This window comes from Anas platyrhynchos, chromosome 6 (genome assembly GCF_047663525.1).
Source record: "Anas platyrhynchos isolate ZD024472 breed Pekin duck chromosome 6, IASCAAS_PekinDuck_T2T, whole genome shotgun sequence".
NCBI classification, from domain to species: Eukaryota; Metazoa; Chordata; class Aves; order Anseriformes; family Anatidae; genus Anas; species Anas platyrhynchos.
Window position 1 is genome coordinate 19,239,412 of NC_092592.1, and position 23,529 is coordinate 19,262,940.

The window sequence follows — 23,529 nt, forward strand, 5'->3', positions numbered from 1 at the left end:
CTGATTTGTTTAGGAGAAACCAATTTGCTTAATCTTCCAGTTATTCAGCAGAAGTATCATGCTGTAAAAGCTGCTAAGTTATGTTCAGCATAGTGCAACAAATACTAGTCAGTTTACTAATTTCTCCTCTCACACAGAACCTTGCAAGTTGTGCAACAATTTCAAAACATCTATATACTTAAACATAACTTGAGTATTATATGTGTTTTTTTTGTGACCTATTAAAAATAGCTTTTGCAGACTTAAATGATTTGGGTTTAAACTTATCCATACACATTCAAAGACTGGAATTGGAAACTTAAAAGATCAGTCTTAGAGTAACAAATTAAGTTTTGTTTAAGTTTTGAAAGCAAACACATACACCATTAAGTACAGCACTAGCAAGTAAGCTCCCCAGTAACTTTCAACTGGATGCTTGAAGCAGCACTTTTATACTGATAATGCTTCGTTATCATTCAGTACATATTTCAATATTAAAAACTTCTAAGTACGTTTAGTATCCATAGAGTTGAAATACAGACATTGAAAGTGCCAGCTTGTCTGAGCACTAATCATTTCACTCAATTCCACATTGCTGTATCTCATTTTGGTATTAACAGTTTTAGCCATTCATTACCCATGTACAAATATTTCACTCCTAAATGGCAAGTCCAGTTGTTCAAAACCTAACCAGATTTGTTGTCACCAGGAACCAAGTTCAGCCCAAAAACTCTTGTCAAAACTAACACGTTATGTGGCTCTCACATGTACTGACAGTCCATCTTGTTCAAGTCTCAGTTTCTGCTCTTTCCAGGGAAATTATTAATGCAAACAAAACATGGCCTGCATAAGAACATTTCATTAATATTTCCCTCCTCAAAGAGAGCTGCAATAAGCAGTCTCTCCCAGAAGCAGGAAAAGGTTTGAAGATAGCAGAGGAAGAGACGCTGCTGGAGAAACTCATGCTCCAGATCACAGCTTCTGATAGCTTCCCTGCTTGACAGAAGGAGCTGATGTCCAGGAAGTGGCTGTAAGATTACAATTGGGCAAGTTCATACAGACTTTCTGGTTTGGCCTTTAATAACCTTCTCATGTCATCACACCTGCTCCTTTCATTATAGAACTTTTTTTTTTTTAGTTTCATCAAAAAACAAAAACATACCAAACATTGTTCAACATACAAAAGCATTCATTATTTTGTCATCACACTGACTTAAGTAAGGCAACACCCATGATTTATCCACTACAGGCCAAAGCAGTCTCAAACAGTTTGCAGTTACAGAAATTATCACTCACTGTTACTTCAGCATTTATGGCACTTCACCTACTCAAGAAATTACTTTCCATTGCTTTTTTTATGCACTCTTCAGCATTTAAGGAGGAATATGCCCATCTTCGTTATTCACAAACACCCAGCATCATCCGTGTATTCATCAAATGTCAAAAAGCAGGTCTGTCCTATCATCAAATGAACAAGTCAATTGCCAGATGAACACCACCACAAGAATACCAGGTACTCCTGAACACCCTTATGAACTACAAATGTTTAACTTGCAATCTTCACAGGAGGTGGCTTTCTGGTCTTTGCTTACTGCTAACCTGAACCAAGGCTGCCTTGAATTAATAACATGCATATTTTGAGACAGTTAAAAAACTTAGACAATTTTGTAATTACCATACAAGACTTAGTTTAAATTGTCTAAACATGAGTTTAGAGAGCAATGAGAATAGAATGGCTGCTGAATACACAGACATCTTTATACTTTGCAACTACCTTAAAGGACTTCTCCCAGGCACCAAGTGATAAGATGAGTAGAAGCCACCTTGAGTTGTGCCAGGGAGGTTTAGGCCAGATATTAGAAGAAATTTCTTCACTGAAAGGGTTGTGCAGCATTTGAATAGGCTGCCCAGGGAAGTGGTTGAGTCACCATCCCTGGAGGTCTTCCAGAAATGTGTAGATGTAAAACTTTGCAGCATGGTTTAATGGTGGAATTCAGTGCTAGGTTAAAAGCTGGACTTGATCTCAGATGTCTTTTCCAACCTAAATGACTCTATGATCTTACACTGCATACAATTTTATGCTCAGACTTGTGTAAAATTATTCAAAGTAGCATGTACTTTTCCTGAACTGTATTCATCATTTATGCATTGTGTGCATCTGAAGACCAAGGTGAAGCATGTCAGTTGCTTGAGTAAGCCTTTTTAGGGCATCATATAACCAGTATAATACAACTGTTTACAAAGACAAATTACTATAGCTTTCCTGTCACATTCTAAGCTTCGAAGAGGCAATTCACTGACCCTTGAGCTTGCAAACCAGGAAGAAGTGGTTAGGTAATGTCAGAGGAAACCTTTGCTTCAGTGACCGTGAGATGGTGGAATTCAGGATCCTGGAAGGCGGGAACAAGATAAAACAGGCCCTTGCCTTCCAGAGAAGGAACTTTGTCCTGCAAGATCTGCTTGTATCCCACTGGATACAGTCTTAGCAGGAAGAGGAGTTCTGTAAAGCTGGTTGTTTTCAAGGATTACCTTTTAAGCTCCAAAACGTAACACCCCAAGCAAAGATGGCAGGAGGCCTGCATGGAGGAACAGACTGCTCCTGACATAACCCTGACTTAAGAAGGAAGCATATAAGAGGCAGAAAACTGGAGAGGTGACTCAGGCAAGAAACAGCAAGACTGAGTATGCAGGCATATGGTCAACCCCAAAGTCCATGTGGAGTTAAAACTGGTGAGGGACATGAAAGGCAGCAACAACGTTTGTGTACCAGCAGCAAAATGTAGACCATAGAAAATGTGGGCCCAGTGCTGAATGGGTGAGGGGGTCTGGTGATAGAACAGAAGGCTGAGGTACTCAATGCCTTCTTCACTGAAGCCTTTACTAAGACGTGCCTTCAGCATTCCCAGTTCCCTGAGATTCTCTCTGTTTGGACACAGGAAAGTCTACCTTCAGTGCACAGATCATGTCACATTCATTGTTCTGTGAGCATAACCACTGATGGAACATGGAACGCAATTTTATTACTCAAGGTCTCTTCATATGGATTCTAAGCCAAGAGCAGCAAGGCACACGAGTGTTCTACAGGAACAGTTTGTTTCTGTCTTCTGCTCTTTATTGGATAACCCTGACATGAATCATCACTTTCCTAACCTAGCTAGGAAGTCAGGCTACTGGGAAGCTGCTTCAACACATGTTCTCACAGGGAGAAGACAAGCTATCCAAACTGCAGTCATCAAGGAGTCAATACAAGCTGACAGTTTCCATGATCATGGCAAGGCTCTCAGATTTATTATGGTTGGGTTTCGCTCCCTCTTTTTTCTTTTTTCATTAGTTATCCATTGGTCATCACCCAATTAAAAGTAATTATTCTGGAGGATCAGAACATTTATTACTTCAGATTAAGATTTTCTTTCAAAAATGATTTCAACATGTTTTCATAGAAAACTTTAGTTCTTGTCTCAGGACAGGGCCAATGCAAGTCATTCCTCATCAGATTTGAATGATTAGGCAAAACAAATGAAGGGAACATTTACCATCTATTGATTCTCTATGCGATCTCACATTACTAAAGCTTCAGTACAGTTTTGACTTAAAGAGACAAACCAGACCTACTTCCAAACATTATACATATTTTACCAATTCCATTTTGAGCTGCTAGAACGCTAAGCTCATGTTTTACAGAGATCCACAGATCCATATTAGTGAAGCATCTGTAACTGGAAGTAAGATCCAGCCTTTATTTTATCTCAATCCTCTCTGCAGCGAGTCATCTCACATGCCTCGTGTCTTCTGAAGTACAGATACCTGCAACAGCCACCCACATGTGCTGCATCTCCATGCACCTACACACATTATTACTTTAGACTCCAGTTATAGAACACACTATATTTTAGTTCTTACCTAATGTCAAAAATTGAGGAAGAAATTATGCAGTGAAACATCAACTACTCTGCATCCATGCACTAAATGAATTGTACACATTTAAAGATATTTTCATGTCCAAATTTGATAATGGCAATGTCTAACACAAATTCCTATTGTTATGTTTAAAGATAAATGCCAGGAGTGTTAACATTTTCCCAGATTTAAAAACCATGGCTACTGAGGCAGGCTCTATATCAGAAAGAATTGCTTCTCAGCACTTGACTGAGCAAATGATGAAATAGAATTTGTCACTACAGGAAGAAAACCATCATTACCTAGAGAGTTTCCTACCATCTCGTTTGCCTGTCTGACTTGCTTTACAGAGGGAGAATTGGCAGCAGAAGAAAATTGATATTGCTAACTTTGTCTTCATATCAGAACTGAAAAGATACAAAGCCAGGAAGACCCAATATATAATACAGTTAGAAGAAAGAACTTCAGAACAATGCATACAAGCTGAAGTGGGGATTAAAAAAAAAAAAAAACTTAACTCTGTGAGGCCACTGCCAAAACTAAGCAATAATCAAGACAGTGTCAAATCAGACCATTCTGTTCTCTGGAGAAGTATTTGCAAATTGTTTTATTTAGTTTGTGTTTAAGAACTCGAGCAGATGTGGAACCCAACCAACATACCTAGCGTTTGCAACAACCACCACTTAATGTTTTCAGAAATCTCCTGTCACTAGCACTAACATTGCACATTTGCTCAACACTACTTTAAAACCACTGCTTATCCTCCTCCCGCCCATCCGGTCCCCTTAAAGATTTGCATCATTAATCTAAATTACAACTACAGTGGGAAGGAGAAAGACACCTGTACATTACCCTGCTGATATTGTCAAGCTACACATCTCCAACTCTAAGACATACTGAATTATGTTCTATGTGGTTCATTCTTTTGCTAAAGCTCTCTAAAGTAATTTATGTCTACAGTCCGATACCCCTGTGAGGAAAAAGAATAGCCTCTAGCTTCAAAGCACAAGGCAGCACTACATGACACAGTAAAGTTGCAAGAAATTGGGAGCAAGAAGCCCCTCAGCCTTGGCCCTCAGTATGGATTTAAGAAGTCCTCCCTGTGGAGGGATACACTTAGACAGGAGAAAGCAAATATTGAGTTTCCCAGAGCCAGACTGGTATACTCCATTCTGCTGGCATATGGAACTTTTTAGCCCAACCAACCACTGTAAGACTATCCACTGCTGAATATTACTCTCAGTTTTTATGCCCAAGAGCAAGCTGCTTGTAATTACTAATGGAGGCCTCCACCATCTCCACATACATTTAAAGGAACAGAACAAAAAGATTCCTTTTAGAGCTAACGGAAGACACTGGTCTAAGTTTTCAGATAGAACAAAAAGGTAATTCCACTCAAATCAGAAGCTGATTTACTACTAATGTCAAGATGATCCCTAACAGATAAAAGCAAGAAAGATATTATCATGTGCTTTTGTGATTACAGAGTTGCTTTCTTTCTAATTTATCACTAATCACCCTTTCCCCCACCCCCATGCATACGCCCTAACTGGTTTTATCAGCTCTCAGAACATATGGCCACTTTTCCCACAATATGGTAAAAGAAACCTAAAGAAACTGCAGGTATACCAAAATAAAGTGTTCTTCTTCAAAAAGAATTGTTCATATAAAAGAAAACTCATTCCTTGAAGTAATCACATTCCCACTATACATAAGGCATGGTAGCCTACAATGAAGAGGTCTGTTCTCTCACAAGATCTCCAGGGCTCTTCTAGTACTCTCATTCAGTCGCCATTTGGCAGTAAGTTTGAACACAGTGCAGTTCAGATGAGGTACTAGAACAAGGTATGTCTTCCAGCATGAAGATACAATACAATAAGAACACAAATACAATAAGAACACATTGGGGGGAGGTGGCTGAAGCAGGGGTTGATCTATTTATCTCCTTGGAGGAGTTGCACACACCAAGAAAAGGAACTCTGCAAGTTCCTGCAGACTCTTGACTTGAAAGCCTTCTTTTGTGCTGTGCAGACAACTCTATACAGAAAAAGCTCAGTTTTTCTTCTCCATCCTCCTCCACAAGGCTCTTAATAGAAGTAGTGCAAGCTAATTTTTCCTCTAAACCAAAAAGTTACCCCCAGGAGCTCACTCCTATCTTGCATACCCTGAGATGCAGGTAAGTCAGCTATGCCAGAAGAAATCATTTAGGGATGAGAATGCTCTTTTTCCAGTCCGCTCTCCACAACCATCTGAGTATTTCTCCTTATTAAGGGTGTTTAGCCATGCATTTGATTAACTGTTGCAGTTGTAACAAGGGTTTCAAGGCAGGCTACATCTTCCACAAATTTATGAGTTATTTCCCGTCTGGTGGGCTGCAGGTACCAGCAGGCAATTCACAGCCTGTCAGAGGAAAACAACGACAGCTCTTCCTGCCCAGCCCTACACGCCTCAGCAACTTGTCATGCTTGAGAGGCTCACGGATGTGCACCCAGAACATACTGATTGCTTGAGGTGATCGCTTCATTCACTAGGATGAAGTAGGACAGCTGCTACACATACACTAAATGCCATTCTCCCACACTTCTTTGGTTTTAAATCTTTATGCCACTGAAGTACTAGTACAGAACTTTGCCTGTTTCATGAGTCCTTTGTGTGGTTCTGATTGCGCATGGATGGGGTGGGCTTCAGCTGATGACAGTTTGAAGAGACTGACCTCACAGCTTTAGGAAGTGACAGAAACCTGCCTGACCCAACGCTACAGTGCTGCTCTCATCTAGTACAACCTCCAGTTAAGCTTAATCTTGATCATACCCATTGATGTTAAATTAGTACTTGGACAGCAAGGCTTGGAGGTAACATCTGATAAACCATGACTGCAAGACAAGACATTGACTATCTAAGAGACCCTTACTCCTGATTAGCCCAGCTTGTTTGCTCTTGATGCAGGAAGATGTCAGTATAGTTGCACAAACCTGTATACATGCACAGCATCCAATGTTATAACTAACTACATGAGAGAGCAAAGCAATTTTTCCCCCATAAAAGTTAATCTAATAGAAACTGGACGCACACAAACCCTTATGAAACATGTAGATTCAAATACAAGAGGACAGCACAGATAGCACAGAGGATGGAAAGGCAGAAGCTGCATCCTCAGTTAGAGGAAATGCTGACCTGTCTGAACAGATCTCTTCTGCACAATCTCAACCACTTCATTTGTGACTACAAACACCTGACAAATCTTTTATGAGCATACTCCACTGCCATCACCTGCCTCAAACAGATCAAGCTCAGCTGAGATGAAGGACAGAAATACAGTAATGGTCTCAAGCCAGGCAGGTTAACTCTTTCAGAATATTGATCTGGTTCAACAACCTAGCCTCTGAAAAGGCAACATCCCAAGTTCCTGACACCACTCCAGCATTTAAGTCATGCATACTTTAGTCTCCTCACAGGTTCCCTCTATTACCTTAGTTCTCATGCAGAGAATTACTTCCCTATCTGTCCAACTCAGCTGCTTCACCTGTGGAACTGCCAACATTTGGCACAGCCACAAAGACTCTGCTCTGAAGCAGTTCAGTTCATAACACCAGTGTGAAGTGACAAGGGTAGTCTATGCTTGTAATGACAGAAAGCCAGAATCCATACAAAGCACTAACTAAATTGAGCTTAAAAAGGCAGGGCAGAATTTGGTTTCTGTGTTTGGCAGTAGTGTAACGTCACTCTGAACATAAATGTTAGTAAGGTCACTACTGGAAAGTAGAGACTTTTTTCTACCTATCAACTGTTGAAGTTGCATTACATAGTGTGTGATAGGTTTCCATGTTCTGCGTTACCATTAGACACCTTTAATAGAAATCCCTCCTTAAAAGGTAGATATTTGATGAATGCTTTACAAGAGTTAGAACACCAAACCACCACAAGGTTCCTTTCCTTCCAAGGGAATTTTGAACACTCAGAACTCCAAACTCCATTTAACTGCCCATTAAAGTAACAGAACATTTGGCGAGTACCAAGTTACTCCCTGCCTGTTGATGAATATTTTTCTAACCAGTCCTATCATTTCAGCATTACATCTTCAGCTACAAGAACTATTAAGCAAAGCCCCAACCCTCCATACAGGGCACACATCCACTCCAAATACCAGCCAATAAAAACACTAAGATCTTCAGTTAAAAAAATATCATTTAGTGCATTATTCATCCTGCAGTGTTAATCTGAACCTTCTCCTCTCATTCTTGGATCCAGTCAAAGGTTATTTAGAAAACTCCTGCCACTTATCTTTACATACAAAACTTTTGCATGAACAACATGTACCTCATTTCATAGTTAACAAATGTCATCAGGTGATTTAAACTATTTGGACTGTTCTACAAAGGTTCTACAAAAGCATCAGCATACTCTAGAATTGGTAGAATCCAACTCACATATTGTGGAAACTAATATACAAGAAGTACAGAACAAGTCTCTGGTGTTTAGCATGGTGAGGGACTAACTTAAGCAAATGTTTAATTGATTTCAACAATAACTTCAACTTTTTCTTGCCTAGAAGGACTTTGCAACTAGCTACGACAGGAAGCTGGGAAGTGTACCTACAGTAGGTGTTAGTAGATGTCCCTGGGTGTGCGAGCCTTAAATAAAACAAGGCTAAAGGTAGCTTCATACAAACTTATAAATATAGCACATTCATTTCAGACAGAAAATACAGAAATGAATATCAAATGGCAAACTGAAGGAAAAGCTCTCCCACAGAGGTTTGTAGTCAAGATGTACCTGCGAAAGACTCCCTTGTGCTTTATCAACTATTTTTAACTTAAGACTCTTACAGAAGACATATCAAATTCTGCTCCATCCTGGACATAGCATGTTGTGTTACTTGTATCTCAGGAATATTAACAAAATTAACTATAAAGGAAGTAACTGCATGTGGCTCCTTCCTTGAAGGAGGTATCTTCTCATTTCTTAGCCCATTTCCCAACACAGGGCACCTCCTAAGGCCTTACACAAGAGAGGGTCTCAGCTCTTCCAACACCACCACCTGTTGATTACAAATGCAATAACTTCATAGATCACATACTGCACCTTCCAAACTGCGGTGCCCTTACTATAGGCTGAGGAGCTGCTAAGTGGTGCTGCAATGTCTTAAGTCATCGCTGGTAAAGCGTGATTTCTCTGGTGGTCAGTATTCACCACCATCATGTACACTTCCCAATACTTACACTACATGGTGAACCCCAGACAAACAGAGCAGGAAATGTGAAGAACTCCCAGCCACATGGCTGTCTTGGTTACACCAGCAATTCATTTTCTGAAGCCACTAGAAGACCAGCAATTAGAAAACCTGACTGAACAAATACCCCTGCTTATGTGAAACTGTAGTTTCAAAGATGTTAAGAATGATGCACTCAAAGCACAGCTCTGGATAAGAAATGTAACTTCATTTCTTAATTATTTTGTGTAGTCAAAGCTGTGTTATACCAAACCAGGACATCTTTTCTTTTAAGTACCTACTCAAGTTACACTTCTGTTTGCCCTTTGTGAATTACCAGTCTTTCCCCTTATCAAGCTAGCACACAGAGAAACCAAGTCAGAGACTTCGAAAACAATGGCTCAAAATGAAAAAAGAACTGGCATTAGCAAGCTGCAGAAAGAAACGAATTCTTTTTTTTCATTTCTCTAACAAATGGTGCTTCATCAGACTAGGTTTCTTTGGGGTGGGGCATAAAAAAATAAATAAATCACACAACCCAGTGTACAGGCTAAGCTCAGAAGCAAAGCTTTAATCTGAAGTCTTCCTTTCAAGGAAAAGTATTTCATACACTCCAGCTTCACACCCTTACAGCCAATATACCTACTAGACCAATGCACTGCTGCAGGCAGAATGCTCTTCAGTGGAACTCACGAGTTCCAGCTTGAGCCAGCAAGAAGCAAGAAGTGTTCCTGACAGTACATCCCATAGAAATAAGTCATGGAGTGGCGAGGAGCAGAAGCCACAGTTACACTGCAGAACCTCAAAGTGACGAGTTATTATTGCAGCAGCAAGTACTGCAGGCTGAAATCTAATAAACACATCACTTGCATTAGTCATCTTGACAGCTTCTTATACCACAAGCCTCACGACTTCAGCATTTTAATGCATTTATCAGTTACCAGTGATGCATTTCCAACTGTTGTTAAAGTGTTCCATTTTAAGTTAAAGTTTTTTTGGCAAGAGATAATGCCTGCCATGAACAGCTTAAGAATGTAGAGGAATCACACTGAGCAAGAGGTGTGTTATGTTTTAAAATGAATCCCGAGAGTATGTAATGTGAACCTAACAGAAGCACAAGGCATGTATTACCAACTGCTAAAGAAACACGAGCGTGCAGCATTTCAGCGCTTTCCACATCCAGCGAGACATTTTTGCTTTGCAACAGTTTGCCGTACTTCTGATGCAGCCGGTCACAGAAGTATTAATAGAAAACACTTCTACCATTAGTCACTCGCACTCCTCAGGCTGAAGAGCCTACCCTGCAAACACTCGTGCCTTGGGAAGTCGCACTGCTCCCAGCTGCTCACAGGAAACCGAAGCGACCCGGGCTGATCTCCAGCCACCTCCGGCTGCAGCCGAGCAGAGCAGGGCACCCCCGGGGCGGGGTGCCGGCAGCAGCGGCTCCAGCCTCGCCCTCACCCTCCCCGTGCCCAGGGCAGCAGCACAGAGCCCCGGGCGGCAACAGTTGGGGCCGCTCCGAGACCGGGCAGCCGGGCTCTGAGGGGCTTCGTCCCCGCTGGGGGGGCACAAATGAAGCTTTGGGGGGCTTCCTCGCCGCGTCCCGGCGGCGGGCAGGGCTGCGAGGCGGCCGTTAGCGGCCGTTAACGGGCACCTGCGTGAGGGGAGCGGCCGGGCCGGGCCGTGCGCCCCTACTCACCCGCACCAGGTTGCTGACAGCGGCCTGCACGGCCGAGACGGGGGCGGTGAGGTCCGGGATGGCCTTGCCGTCCACCTCGCCCTCCTCGTGCATGATGACCAGGTGGGAGATCTGCTGGGCCACCGGCTCCAGGATGCTCTCGATGGTGCGCGTGTGGAACACGGGCATGGCGGCGGCGGCGGGGCGGCCCCAAGTCCGCACAAACTCCGGCGAAACTCCGGCCCCGCGGACTGGCACCGCACCGGGAGAGCCGCGGCCTCCGCGGAAGCAGGGAAACGGGGAGGAAATTAAAAGTAAAAAATTAAAAATAAAGAAATAAAATCAACACGGATCCACCCCGAGCTCTCCGCCCCTCCCCGGCGGGCTGCGACAGCGCGGAGCAGAGCGGAGCGGCGGCTCCCGGCTCGGGCTGGCGGAGGCGGGACTCGAACCCGCCGCCCTCCTGCCTGCCCCTGGCGGCGCCCACCCCGCACTGGCAGGGGGCGGCAGCCAGGCGGCGGCTTTTCAGGCGGCCCCGCGCGCCGCCCCGCCCCCTCGGCCCGCCTCGCCCAATGGCCGCGCCGCCGCCGCCGCCGCCAGTGGTGCAGAGCCGCGTCCGTCAGCATTCCAGCGCCCCCCCCATCCCCTCCCCGCCGCCTATTCCCGGCCAAGCCGCGTTGCGCGCTCGCTGGTTTCCCAGCGCGGGGTGACGTCAGACATTCTGCTGTCCATATAAGGAGACGATTAAAGCCGCTTGGAGAGCAGCGCGGGGGGGGGGGGGGGGGGAGCGGCGGGATTCCTGCGGGCGCCCGCCCTGGGGCCGCTGAGGAGAAGGCGGCGCGCGCCGTGCGCGCTCCCGCTGCCTCAGCCCGTCCTCGTCCCCTGCGCGGGGGGTACCTGAGGGGAGCGCCCCCCCCCCCAACCCACACACACACACACACACACACACACACACACGAACGCCCACAAACGCCCACACGGCTCCGCTCGCCGTGCCCGCAGCCCCGCGGCACGCCCCGGGCGCGGTCCCCAGCGCTTCCGCTGCCCTGAGGAGAAGCCCGCGGGGGGTGAGGGGGGAGCCGCGGCAGCGCCGGCACAGCTCGGGTGCGGGGAGCTGCTGCTGCCGCTGTTTGGTCTGTTTAAGGAATTTTTTTTTGGTGCCCGCGCTGCTGCTTTAAGCCGTCGAGGAGCGCTGCCGGCAGGCTGGCTGTGGCGCTGGGGGCGGCTGTGGTGCGCTGAGCGCCGGGACGGGGCCGGCCACAGCCCCCTCAGCCCCCGCCGCGCCCGCGGGGCTCCCCTCACGGCGTCCCCCTCACGGCGTCCCGCCCCGCAGCGAGGAGCAGGCCGAGAGCCGGGCACAAGGCGCCTCAGGCAGGGTTAGAAGCCGCAGCAGCACCTGCAGCCCCTTCCTCCGGCGGGCTGGGGGCTGTGGCGCTCACTGAGCCGGCCCTGGTAAGGCTCCTCTGTCACTACCTCCTTCTGGTCCGCACGGTCCCGGTTTGTTCACAGTGTACCTGCAGGCCTGTGACAGATAACCATGTTATGCACTGGCATTTGAGGCATAAAAATACCGGCCTCTCAGCAGTAATGAGTGTATAAAGTCACCATAACCGTATTTCGTGCTGTTGAGCACTGGCCATGTACCAGTGTCCGTACCAGTTACAATATACACGTTCCCAGTAGGGCATCTTAGCATACAATGTGTTGGTAATAACAAATGCCCACAAAAATCCATCTGGATTGTAGTGTGAAGCAGCTAGGAATTAGAAAAAGCAATTAGTCTGTGTTATGAACTAATAACCCAACAAATTCCATTTTGTGGAAGTATGCAAACCTTATAAACCACTTCTGCCTTGTGGGGCTAGTATGTGGGCTAAATTCCCCGATTCCGGGCAATTGCTTCAAGTCTTGGACCTTCTACACCGAGTCCTGTCAGAAATATACATGTGCACATGTGTTTTAAAGAATAAAAAAAAAAAAAAAAAAAGTGTTACTTGACAATTTTAAAAGGCTGTCTTGGTGGCTCTGATAGGTATGGTTGCTACAGGTAAAATAAAGGATCAGACAGACAAACATTTCTGTCAGCTTTCTAAAACTTTACTCACCTACAGGGCCAAAATATCTGCTAATGCATTTGGGGGTGAAGTGGTGGTTTTTATTTCAGCATTTGGGTTATGCTAACATATTTTTTTTTCTGTGAAAAAGATCAATTTCTTGCCTGTACTGTGTGACTGTACCACAGATCTGCCACTGAAATTCCATGGCTGCTGTTGGTGTGGCTACTTAATTTTCAAAGCCACATCCAGCAAAATTAACAGCAATGCATGCAGCACTATATATATATATATATATATATATTTAAGTACCACCTTACACTGTTTTCTCTTTCCTTTGCAGTATTCAGATCTGTCACATTGATGTCATATACATAACAGCTTGGCAGCAGGTACTGTTTTTATTTTTGTAACCAGATTCTTTTGCCCTTTGCGCTGTTCAGTATCTGTAATTATGCACTAATTATGCTGCTACTGGGTGATTGCTTCTCCAGTTTATGCAGTTCCATTAACTCTACAGATCCGAACGTATGGTTAGAAAATAACAATATATTTGATCACAGTATTTTCCATTTCTTGAGCCCAAGGTATGAATGTATGAAATGTATGAATTATTTTATTTGTCCTACTTCCAAAATGGTGTTATACATCCCACAATGGATTTCCACTGAGAAAAAAGAGATGCAGATCCCCCTTTCCACAACGACAATATTTTAATATTGTTAAGAAGCTGTATCTATTATTAGCAGTATAGGAGTGACAAGCATCCCAAATAAGATAAAGTGGTTAGGCTGAAAGGATTATCTTTTAATACACTCTGTGGCCGTTGCTATTTCATAAGAACTCAGGTGAGTCCAGTTAAACCCAATTCTGCACAAAGCATGGTATCAGCAAACTTTTCTGCCTACAGAAATCTTCACTTTATTTAGGGACACGATATCCCTCTATCCCAGATGATTGGTTAATAAGTTCTGACAACATGGAATTACCTGAATTTGTAGAGACGTTATTGGCGTAATCTTACCCGCATTACTTTTTTTATTTTGCAAAACTGTAGTGAGAATACACAAGTAGAGATAAAAGACTGTTTTGTGGCTTCAGTCAATCTAGAATGGATGCACTGACTGTCTTACCTCTGATTTTAATTAAACTTGAGTCCTAGTGAAGTAAGAAAATAAGAATTCTTGGCCTACACACTGAACATAACAATCACTAAACATCCCTGACAATAATCTACATTCACCAGGTATACATTTTTATTTTCATTACTTAGGCTTAGTTTTTGCTCTGACAATTTGTTCATTTTGCTTTCCACATATTGTGCAAATCCTTTTCCTACATGTAGTGTATTTTTATAATGAAGTGAAGAAATCCTCTCTTTGCTTCCACTGAAGAAAGAGAGATATATGAATAGAGAAGTAACAGACTGGTAGAAAAAGGGACTGCGTGCTGACAAACAGTGTAGCTGCAATGCAGTCTCTTCCACAGTCTGCATCCTGTGGTGGGTGTACATGGCACTGGAAGTACAGCTGGCGGGAACAGTGGAAGCATTTTCAGAGGTTCACGACCTTGCAGTTGTCTGTAATTATAAGGTGTTGTGCTAATACAAATAGCACAAGGCATGGACTTCAGTGAAGTCTATATGCCTGGTTCAGCTGCATGCACTAAACAAATATTATAGTAGTTATTTACAGTATTAGGTACCACAGCAGAGAATGATCAGGTTTTCTAGGCATTTAACTTGTCTGTGGTGAATTGTCTTTCTCTGAAATGACCTGATCTTGTTCCTTGATTTTGCCAGCTTCTAACCTTTCTGAGTTACACCTGGTTAGCTGCTTAATAAAGTGTACAGAAATGCTGTATAAAATGAATGTCATTATTGTCTTGATCATATGAAGGTTTAAGCATACGTCAAAATGTAAGGATTAAAGTCTCATTTTATCACCTTCTGGAGAATTGGAGGCTATTGTTGATCAGCAGACATAGAATGCATTCCGCAATTCACTCTTATCAAGCCATTAACTTTTGGTATTCTAAGGAGTAAACACTGGAATATCTGAAGACTCTGTAAAGACTTTTTTTTTTTCTTTCTGTGTTAATGTCTGCCTTACATATATTTTAAGATTGGTATGGGTTTGTTGTAGAATGGTATTTTGTTATTGATAGCTCTAGCATATTGCTGGCTGGCACAGAAAGAATGCATTTCACACCTAAGAAATGACAACAAAGGAAAAAGAGAGAGCAGATGATTAAGGACAGTGTAAGTTCACCATAATGCTCTGTCAGTGTGCCTTACCTTTATGAGGATGCCATGAGAATAGGTTAGGTTCTGTTTTGTTCTGCGTCTTGGCTGGCTCTGTGCTAGGAACTGCAACAAGACCAACACTATACACTGCTTTTTGGTCACTTAACAAAAATACCAATCTCTTAATGAGATATATGGGAGCAGCCTATCTAGGACTGAAAAAATGAAATCACAATTGCTAGCCATAGCCTGAACACTATATTTATTTCATCACACAACACTGCTTGGTTCCTAGCTGCCCTTCTGTAGGTGTGTTGTGTTGATAAAACATAGCAGGGCTGAGATCTGCAGAGAATGCTGCTACCAATTCACTGCTTCCTTCAAGGAGTTTCTTGCTAGAAGGTATACACAGCTATGTAGCATCTGCTGGGAAGCCAAGAGTGCAAATGTAGTTTAGCTTGTTATCTGTGAGTTACAGTGCCAACTGCTCTGAGCCCAAAACATTTTATTAACCACACTACATTCTTAAGGGTTTATCTTGAAGTATCACAACAATTGTAACAACACAATTCAAAGAATGTTTTTTGAGAATAGAAAAGTTGTAGAAAAGAAAGATAAGCATATTTAATGTATGTGTATATATTTCTGTGTATATGAATGCTTATTCTAGAAATTGCTAATGAGTTTCAAAGAGCAAGTTTTCCTACTTTTCTTCTGAAAAAAATCCAGACAGGAATATATTTGCACGTACCTCTATATATGTGAAGCACATATGACAGATTATGTGTAGTTAAAATTACAGTCTATTCACAGTAAATGCAAGCAAAATATATTTCTGCTCTTGTGGCAGCATTACTACAAACCTACAATAGACTTTGATTTTCAGAAGGCAACAGGTAATTTTCAGGAGCTTGACTCTGTGATTAGGTAAATGAGTACCACTAAAAGAAAAAGTTGAAGCCAAAATACTGGCCCTATCCATCTTATCAAGTATCATGCTTAATATGGCAGTGTTCTTTTAAAAACAATTTTTACACCACGAGAGATGTATATTTTTGTTCTGAGTATATGTGTTCTGCCTCAGAGTCTGTCAATATAAATGACTTGCTTGTAAACAATCGAACTGCTTTGTTGACAGTAGGTGGGCATTTCAACAGTCATTTTACCACTAATAATTTTAGTAAATATTTATGGTCATGTCTACACATGGACACAGGAAAATTGAGGAAAATCAATTAAAGATATTAACTTCATTTAAGTTACGAATATTGAATCTCATGTGAAAGGTATAGTTCATCTTTAAATGGCCTTTTGGGAGCATTCGGACACTTGTTTTACAGAGCTGTTGCATCTACCAGCTGACATGTGGTAACTGACTTCTTGTATGCTCTTTATTCATCTCCATAAAAAGTGTAAAGGTTTAAGTCACTGTTGTTGGTCAGTGTAAGCTTCATTACTGTTGATCAGTCTAAGTTTCATCGTTTTACTTTGCACTGGAATGAACAGGTATCTCAGCTGAACCGCATGCAGTCACATATTGATGCTCCATCAAGTATTTTTGCACTTAATTATTTTACATCAGTTTCAAGGACCCCCCCATATCAGCCTATACAGCTGACCTATGAAATACTTATTTATTTGTTGGCTGCACATTTATTGGTGTCTGTTTCAGCTTAGCAGGGTTTTTTGCCCTTGTAATATTATGTGCTTGTATCTGTCAACTCTTTTCCAAGAGTTCCTGATATTGGATTTGACTCACCAAGGTTTTAAAGCATGTGTTTATTGGTAAGTGTAAGATTAGTCTGAAATTTTAAGTGTTTTGCTGGTTTGGAGTCTCCTGAGTTATTTATATCCCTACAGCAGAATGAATAGGCTCAGAGGGTTCTGCATTTTTGTGTACATTCCAGATCACCACAAAGCCAAAGTCTTTGGACTAGCCAAGACTTGTAGAAAAAATATTGGCAAAAATAAAATAGTACTATATTTTGTAGTAATGAATTAATTGAATATGCATGTATATAATTGTGGTTTACTGGATGATTTTGAAGATGTTTAATTCTTTCATAGATTCTTTATGGCTTAAATAATTATCATGCTTAGCATGCATCCAAAGATTTTTGACTCTGTATTAGTAGATATAGGAGCTCACAGCCAGCAGCAAGTACTAAACAGCCAAGTTGTGCAGTACTTAAAAAAAAGTTATTGCTAGATAGCACCAAATTTCTGTGTATACATATAAACTCCCTTCATATACAAGTATTCAATTCCACAGAATACATCACATTGATGTACTTTTGAGTATCTTATCTGTGCTGTATTCATTGATTCATCTTGCCTGAAACTCTTCCAGTGTCCCAGACTTCAGAGGAGCTTCAAATAAAGAAAATTAATGAATAACACAAAAATACTTCCTTCCTCCTGCCCTGAGATGTTTAACCTACAATTATTGTAACATAATTGGACCTTGTACTCATACAAAATTCAGTAGGACCCATTGTAAGATTGCTCCGTGAATGCGTACATTTTGTTCTCTGGTCCACATAAAAATGCAGTGGTGTCATAGAAGGAACAGTGTATATTCACAGTGTGCCACTCAGAGGTTTAAAGATCTTTAGGGCTGTAGGCAGAGTTTTATATTGTTGTGAAGGGGAGAATCCAGAATTACATTGGTCCATGCAGTACTTCTGTGCTGAAAAAACAAACAACCAAACAAACAAAAAACCACCACAACTGTCCTCATGACATTTTATGTCTGTAAGAATTGTTTGAAGTGTGCAGAAAACTTGCTCATCTGTCTTGTTAGTCTCCTTATTAACTAGATTCATGACTATTAAGAATTAAATTTTGAATCTCTTACATATGCAGAAGATCCCTGTTCTTTGCCTTTCTTTTCTGCTGTGGTCAAGTGTCAGTGGACCAGATTTTTGCCCCATTACACAGCTGACGTTACCCATCTGAATATTCAGAGAAAGGAATGAGATTCTTAAACCTCCCCTTAAAGGAGCTTGGTATAAACCGGCAGTTCTGATAAACTATTTTCAAGTAATTCTCATTTAAAGTATTGTGTTCCATATCATGTATTCATTCCACTGGCAGAAAAGAGAACTTGATTAATAATTTATTTATTTATTATTTTATTTATTTATTTATTGGTACTAGTGGGTATTTGAGTTCTGCTACCTTGAAGCTGCTGGAAGATGAGAAGCAAAAATTAAGAGCTACTAAGTCTTGCTCCAAATGCCCTAGGATTTCAGGGATGAAATTAAATTACCATTTATATTTCGAGCTGTGTAGATGTGTAGAGAAATGCCCCTGATGCCAGGGAACAATATTTCCTATGCAAGTGTGTAATTCTTTACTGTTACATACTGTGTTGGCATTGCCAATTAAATATGGTATGCAGTGGTAAAGTGTGTGCAAACTGCTGCCAAATGAGGGTCAATAGACTCTGCAGTGTCACACTGTGCAAAGCATGCTGTGCTTGTGAAGTATTTTCTCCTCTGAGACAAACTTTTTGCATTCATTAGTGTCCCTTGCAAAGCAGTTAGCCAGGGCTAGACTAGCATTTTTCACTCATACTGTATTTGATTTACATCAGTCGAAGGAAACGGTAATGTGCAACAGTGACTCTGGAATTTAAACAGAAAGCCACAGGGGATCTCCGTACTGCCGGCCAACTTCCAAATAGGGGAGAAGAGAAGCGGCTGTAGTAGCCTGGGAAGCCATCTGCAGTACAGCAAGGGACAAAGCGGCTGGGAGTACATGAGCTGCTCAGAGTTTGTTCAGAAAGGTAATTGCTGCAATGCTTTAGGCAGAATAAGGGAATGAAATACAAATACTGTGATAACGGAAGGGACGTTAACCATCTGGGACATGATCAACAGAAGTGCAGCTATCATTTTTAAATCCATTTTTCAGGATGTAATAGTGCATTTACCCCAAATGCAAAGGTCTGTCCATAACCTGCCAATAGCAATCTGTTGGCATTGAGGATTTATCAGGAAGGCTCACATGAAGAATGCATGTGGGGAGATTAGTGGGACTTATTACCAGGTCTGGCTGAAATTCTGCCAGATCAGACTGTGAACACAACTAAATACACCACAATAAATACAAATCTTTATTCAAAGATTTAACAAGAGCCCTTAATATGCATTTAACATAAGGAGGAACTTGAAAAAAAGCCCCAAGAAAGTAGATGATCAACAGCTTCCAAGTACTAGGTGGTAATTTCCCATGTATTTGGCTGTTGCAGGTTTTCCAGGGTTCCGTAAGTAGCGGTAGGTGCGTGTCAGCCAGGCTCATAGCAATGCAGCACCCTGCAGGCCAAAAGAGCACAGAGCCAGACCAGCAACTGCGAGTCTGACAGAGTAGAAGCCTGCAAAGTGATTCATGTTTCTAGTGAGCCACTGTTTACAGAATACTTTCTAAGTGGTACCCTTTTTGGCTGCATTATAGACAAGTTTTAAGAGCTTTTGGTAGGATGAGGATAAGTCTGACTTTTAGAAGCAATCAGGGAAAAAGAAGTCAATGTCTTATAAATTAAAATGCTGTTAGAAAAGCCCCCTTACAGAGGTGTGTTTTTTTATGGAGGAAAATAAATTGTAAGTCACTTTCCCTTACACACTGTGAGAGAGCTGTGAATTTTCTAGAAAAGTAGCTCAAGCAAGAACAGCTGTGGAAGAAATAGATACAGATGCTTATTTTCCTGGGAGAGTGAGATAAGATGAAGGTAGAGGTAAATGATTTTTCTTTCAAACTGCCTAAAGCAATTATCTTGTGTTCTTTTAGCAAAGGAGATTTAATGGCACTGTGTTTCGAACTTCTGAAACTGGGTTTGCTGTCTGAACAACAATTGAATTTGACTTCCTTTAGGGTGGCATTCATCAGTAAATTATTATATGTAATTAGGTGAAAGCCTTAACGTTTCTCCTTCAAGGTTCTGAATAATTTCTTGTGGTTCCTTCATGCCTTTCCTCTACCACTACCACCAAAGTAAAGATACCATGTGCAAGTGGTAATGGGAAGAACTCCTAAATTTCAAGTCACAATTCTCACATTAGGATTGTATCGTTAAAATTGAGTCATAGTGATTCAGCTAACGTGCTGTCAGTGAAAGATTTAGTAGGAGTGGCACTAAATTACACCATTAGCTTTCAGAGCTGTCCTAAATAGGAAATGTTGCAACTTCGATAAAGTTGTTTCTGTCTAAGTGCTGAAATTGTGTACTTCATTTTGTAAGACAACATTGCTTTGTCTGCTGTTTGGAAGTTGTTATTTTTGTTTCTGAATGTTGAGTGTATCTACATTCGCTATATGTATATTTTCACTATAGTTTCACACAAACATGTCGCTGATTCCAGAAGTCTGTGTGGAACAAAGTTCAAAAGACCAAAAGCTCAAAATCTGTTTGAAAAAATGTACTACGTAAAATCCCATCGGGGTCTAGTAAGCACAGAGACACTATTTCTGTCTCAAGAAGATTCTCAGCTTTAGTCAGCTGGACATAAGTACTTTGGGAATTGTTGTTTTCTTCTTCCCCAGCTTCTGTGCCTTTTCATAGACATCTATTGTTGGCCACTGTCAGAGCTGCGATAATGTGCTGAATGACACGCGTGGTCTGACTCCCTGTGCCTTTATGCTGTTCCTGTAAAATGACTCTGCTCTAGCACCTCAAATCAAGAAAGAAGGACCAAAAATGGTATCAGGGTTAGAAGAAACCTTACAGTGATGATGCGTTACGAAAATAGCTTGTTATCTCCTGTTGCTGTTTCCTCTTTTCTGCGTGGCAGAGTTTTTCTTCTGCTATAATTCACTTGTCACTGTTAGAAAGATACATATTCTATAAATGGAGCACTGTTTCTGTATCAAAATTAACCATAACATGAGAGAAAACAGAACACATCCTGTATCATGTCCTGACCCTATGGACAACGGCAGACACAGATCCCAGAGGCACAGCTGTGGGTCAGACCACGTGGCAGGCTTACATCTGGTCATGGGGCAGAGACTGCCTGCCGAGCAAACCTCCAGCTGCCACGTGTGCTTTTACCACTCAAAACATGTGCTGTAAAAAAACTGGATCCCATAGTGACTCTTTTATTATATTGCACATATGTTACAGGTGCCCCTTTGTGTGCTCCCATGCACCTTATTTACATGGTTATGACATTTTTTGTGAGACACAGCCTCATGTATCTTCCTTCGTGTAAGCTGGGAGTAGTCTGTGGCATTGCTCTTCCAAAAAGAGGCCTGGAAACCAATTCCCATGTTTTGTGCAAAACATTTTTCTTTACAGTTTCTAACCATCTCTAACATAGCCTAAAAATTCCATTTGTGTTTAATTAGGTTTGCATTTCTCTTGGAGACTGGGAGAGAGGGCAGAGAGAAAATAATGCAATAGAAACCCAGGGAAAATTAGATCTCAAAATGAGGTAAAGGAAACAGACACTGAACAAGGGACTGAGGCAGAGAGAAGATTTCTTTTGGGAAAATCACAGAAGCATTCTACCAACAGGGCTGTTCAGAGTGAGAGCTTTCATGAAGCGAGATTTTATTTTATCCGTGAAATAACGGTGAGCATAGATTTCCTTTTAGCAAGGGAAACATGCCTTCTATATTTTAAATTCAAAGTAAATAGTAGAGGAGAGGAAGAATATGGGTTTAAACTGCAGCAAAACATTTTTGGAAATCCCTCCACATCTGAATTGATACAGTTTATGCATCCACAGCACAAAACCCTTGGGAGGTTAGCTTCCTTCAGCTGCCGTAGGAAACCTGTACTTCTATAGCGCTCAGGAAGAGTTAAAAATAATATCACTAAGCGTATTTCCAAATGTGATTATCAGCAGCGAAGGCCCTGTGCTATGCTTGTTGATGTCAGCAAAGCTCTGTGCAGGCAATGTGCTTCTGAGAGCTAGTTGCGATCCTTGATGGCTACAAAGTGCATCACCTCAGTACAACTGCTTCCAAATCCTGCAGCTGAGAGAATCCTGGGGCTGACAGAGAAGCCTTCACTGCTGGGCACTGGAGCCCAGTTCTCCTAGTAGCTGTCTAGTGGCAAAATACAGCATCAACATCAGTTTAAGATCTGAAGTACAAAGAGAATCGTGGTTGATGGATTTGCAGGGCTCAAGCCCTAAGAGCAAGTAGCTTTCAAGTGGCTATGGAAAGGCCCTCCAGAGCTCCTCACGGCTTGCTGGTAAAATGTGAACCACAACAGCTGGGGAGCCCCTGTGATTGTATGTCAAATGTCCAATGCCTACAAGAGATGCACATGTTAAGTGCCACATGTTATGCAGTAAGATGTAAACCTGCCAGTGCAAGAACAGATGGCATTGCATATGGGCTTTCTAACTTGAAATGTAGAAGAGAAATTATTGTGTCCAGCAAGCTGATCAGCTATTGATGTCAGCAGATAGTACAGTCTTTGGATTTGTGGATAGGCTTTACATAATAATATTTACATTCCATTCAACACCAGCAAGCAAGTGAAGAAGAGAAGAGAAGAGAAGAGAAGAGAAGAGAAGAGAAGAGAAGAGAAGAGAAGAGAAGAGAAGAGAAGAGAAGAGAAGAGAAGAGAAGAGAAGAGAAGAGAAGAGAAGAGAAGAGAAGAAAAGAAAAGAAAAGAAAAGAAAAGAAAAGAAAAGAAAAGAAAAGAAAAGAAAAGAAAAGAAAAGAAAAGAAAAGAAAAGAAAAGAAAAAAGAAAAGAAAAGAAAAGAAAAGAAAAGAAAAGAAAAGAAAAGAAAAGAAAAGAAAAGAAAAGAAAAGAAAAGAAAAGAAAAGAAAAGAAAAGAAAAGAAAAGAAAAGAAAAGAAAAGAAAAGAAAAGAAAAGAAAAGAAAAGAAAAGAAAAAGAAGACAACATTCATTTGGTGAGAGTCATTTAAGAAAGATTCTGCTCTGGGACAAGCTGAGACAAGAAAAAAGTAGTCCTGGGGAAAGAAGTAGTAGCCATTATGGTAAAATAATGGTGTGGGTTTTTTTGTTTGTTTGTTTGTTTGTTTTTTACTGAGAACAAAATATTTAAAAGTACATCCAAACAAATTAGATTAAAGTGATGATAATGGACTACAATCAGCTTTGAGCCTGCAATAACATTATTTTAATAACATTAAATGCTCTTAAGTTACAGCTTCGTACTTTCAGCATATTTGAATGTATGAACACTGCAGGAACACTACAGGGAATTAAAGTTGCCGCTGATAGTACTGCAGACTGGAGAACTGTGCTTCTTCCCTCCAGATTCAATATGAGTCTCTCCCACTCTGCTCAGAATCAAAGGAAGTTTCTCTCTTTCTACTGTACTATTTCCTCTTCTGCTCTCTTGGAGACTGAATTTTAAGTACTGCAATGCGTAGGAAACAAGGTAACAGTGCCCTCCAGCCTGCAAAATTAAAGAGAAAGCAGTTGGCACCTTAGAAATGTATTTTCTTGCCACAGTCAGAAGATGGCCTTTACACTGGGA

At 41.6% G+C, this 23,529-nt stretch overlaps 1 protein-coding gene across 4 annotated transcripts in view; it reads right to left on the minus strand.

The window, feature by feature from the left end:
- Positions 1-11,279, minus strand: part of VCL (vinculin) — a 62,382-nt gene extending 51,103 nt beyond the window's left edge. For 2 of the 4 annotated variants that reach the window (XM_027459788.3, XM_027459787.3), the window contains exon 1: positions 10,785-11,279. In XM_027459788.3, the coding sequence (XP_027315589.3) occupies positions 10,785-10,952 (168 nt within the window). In that variant the 5' untranslated portion in view covers positions 10,953-11,279. The remainder of the gene's footprint in view (positions 1-10,784) is intronic. The other 2 variants (XM_027459790.3, XM_027459789.3) reach the window with 1 other exon arrangement.
- Positions 11,280-23,529: the final 12,250 nt, after the last annotated feature.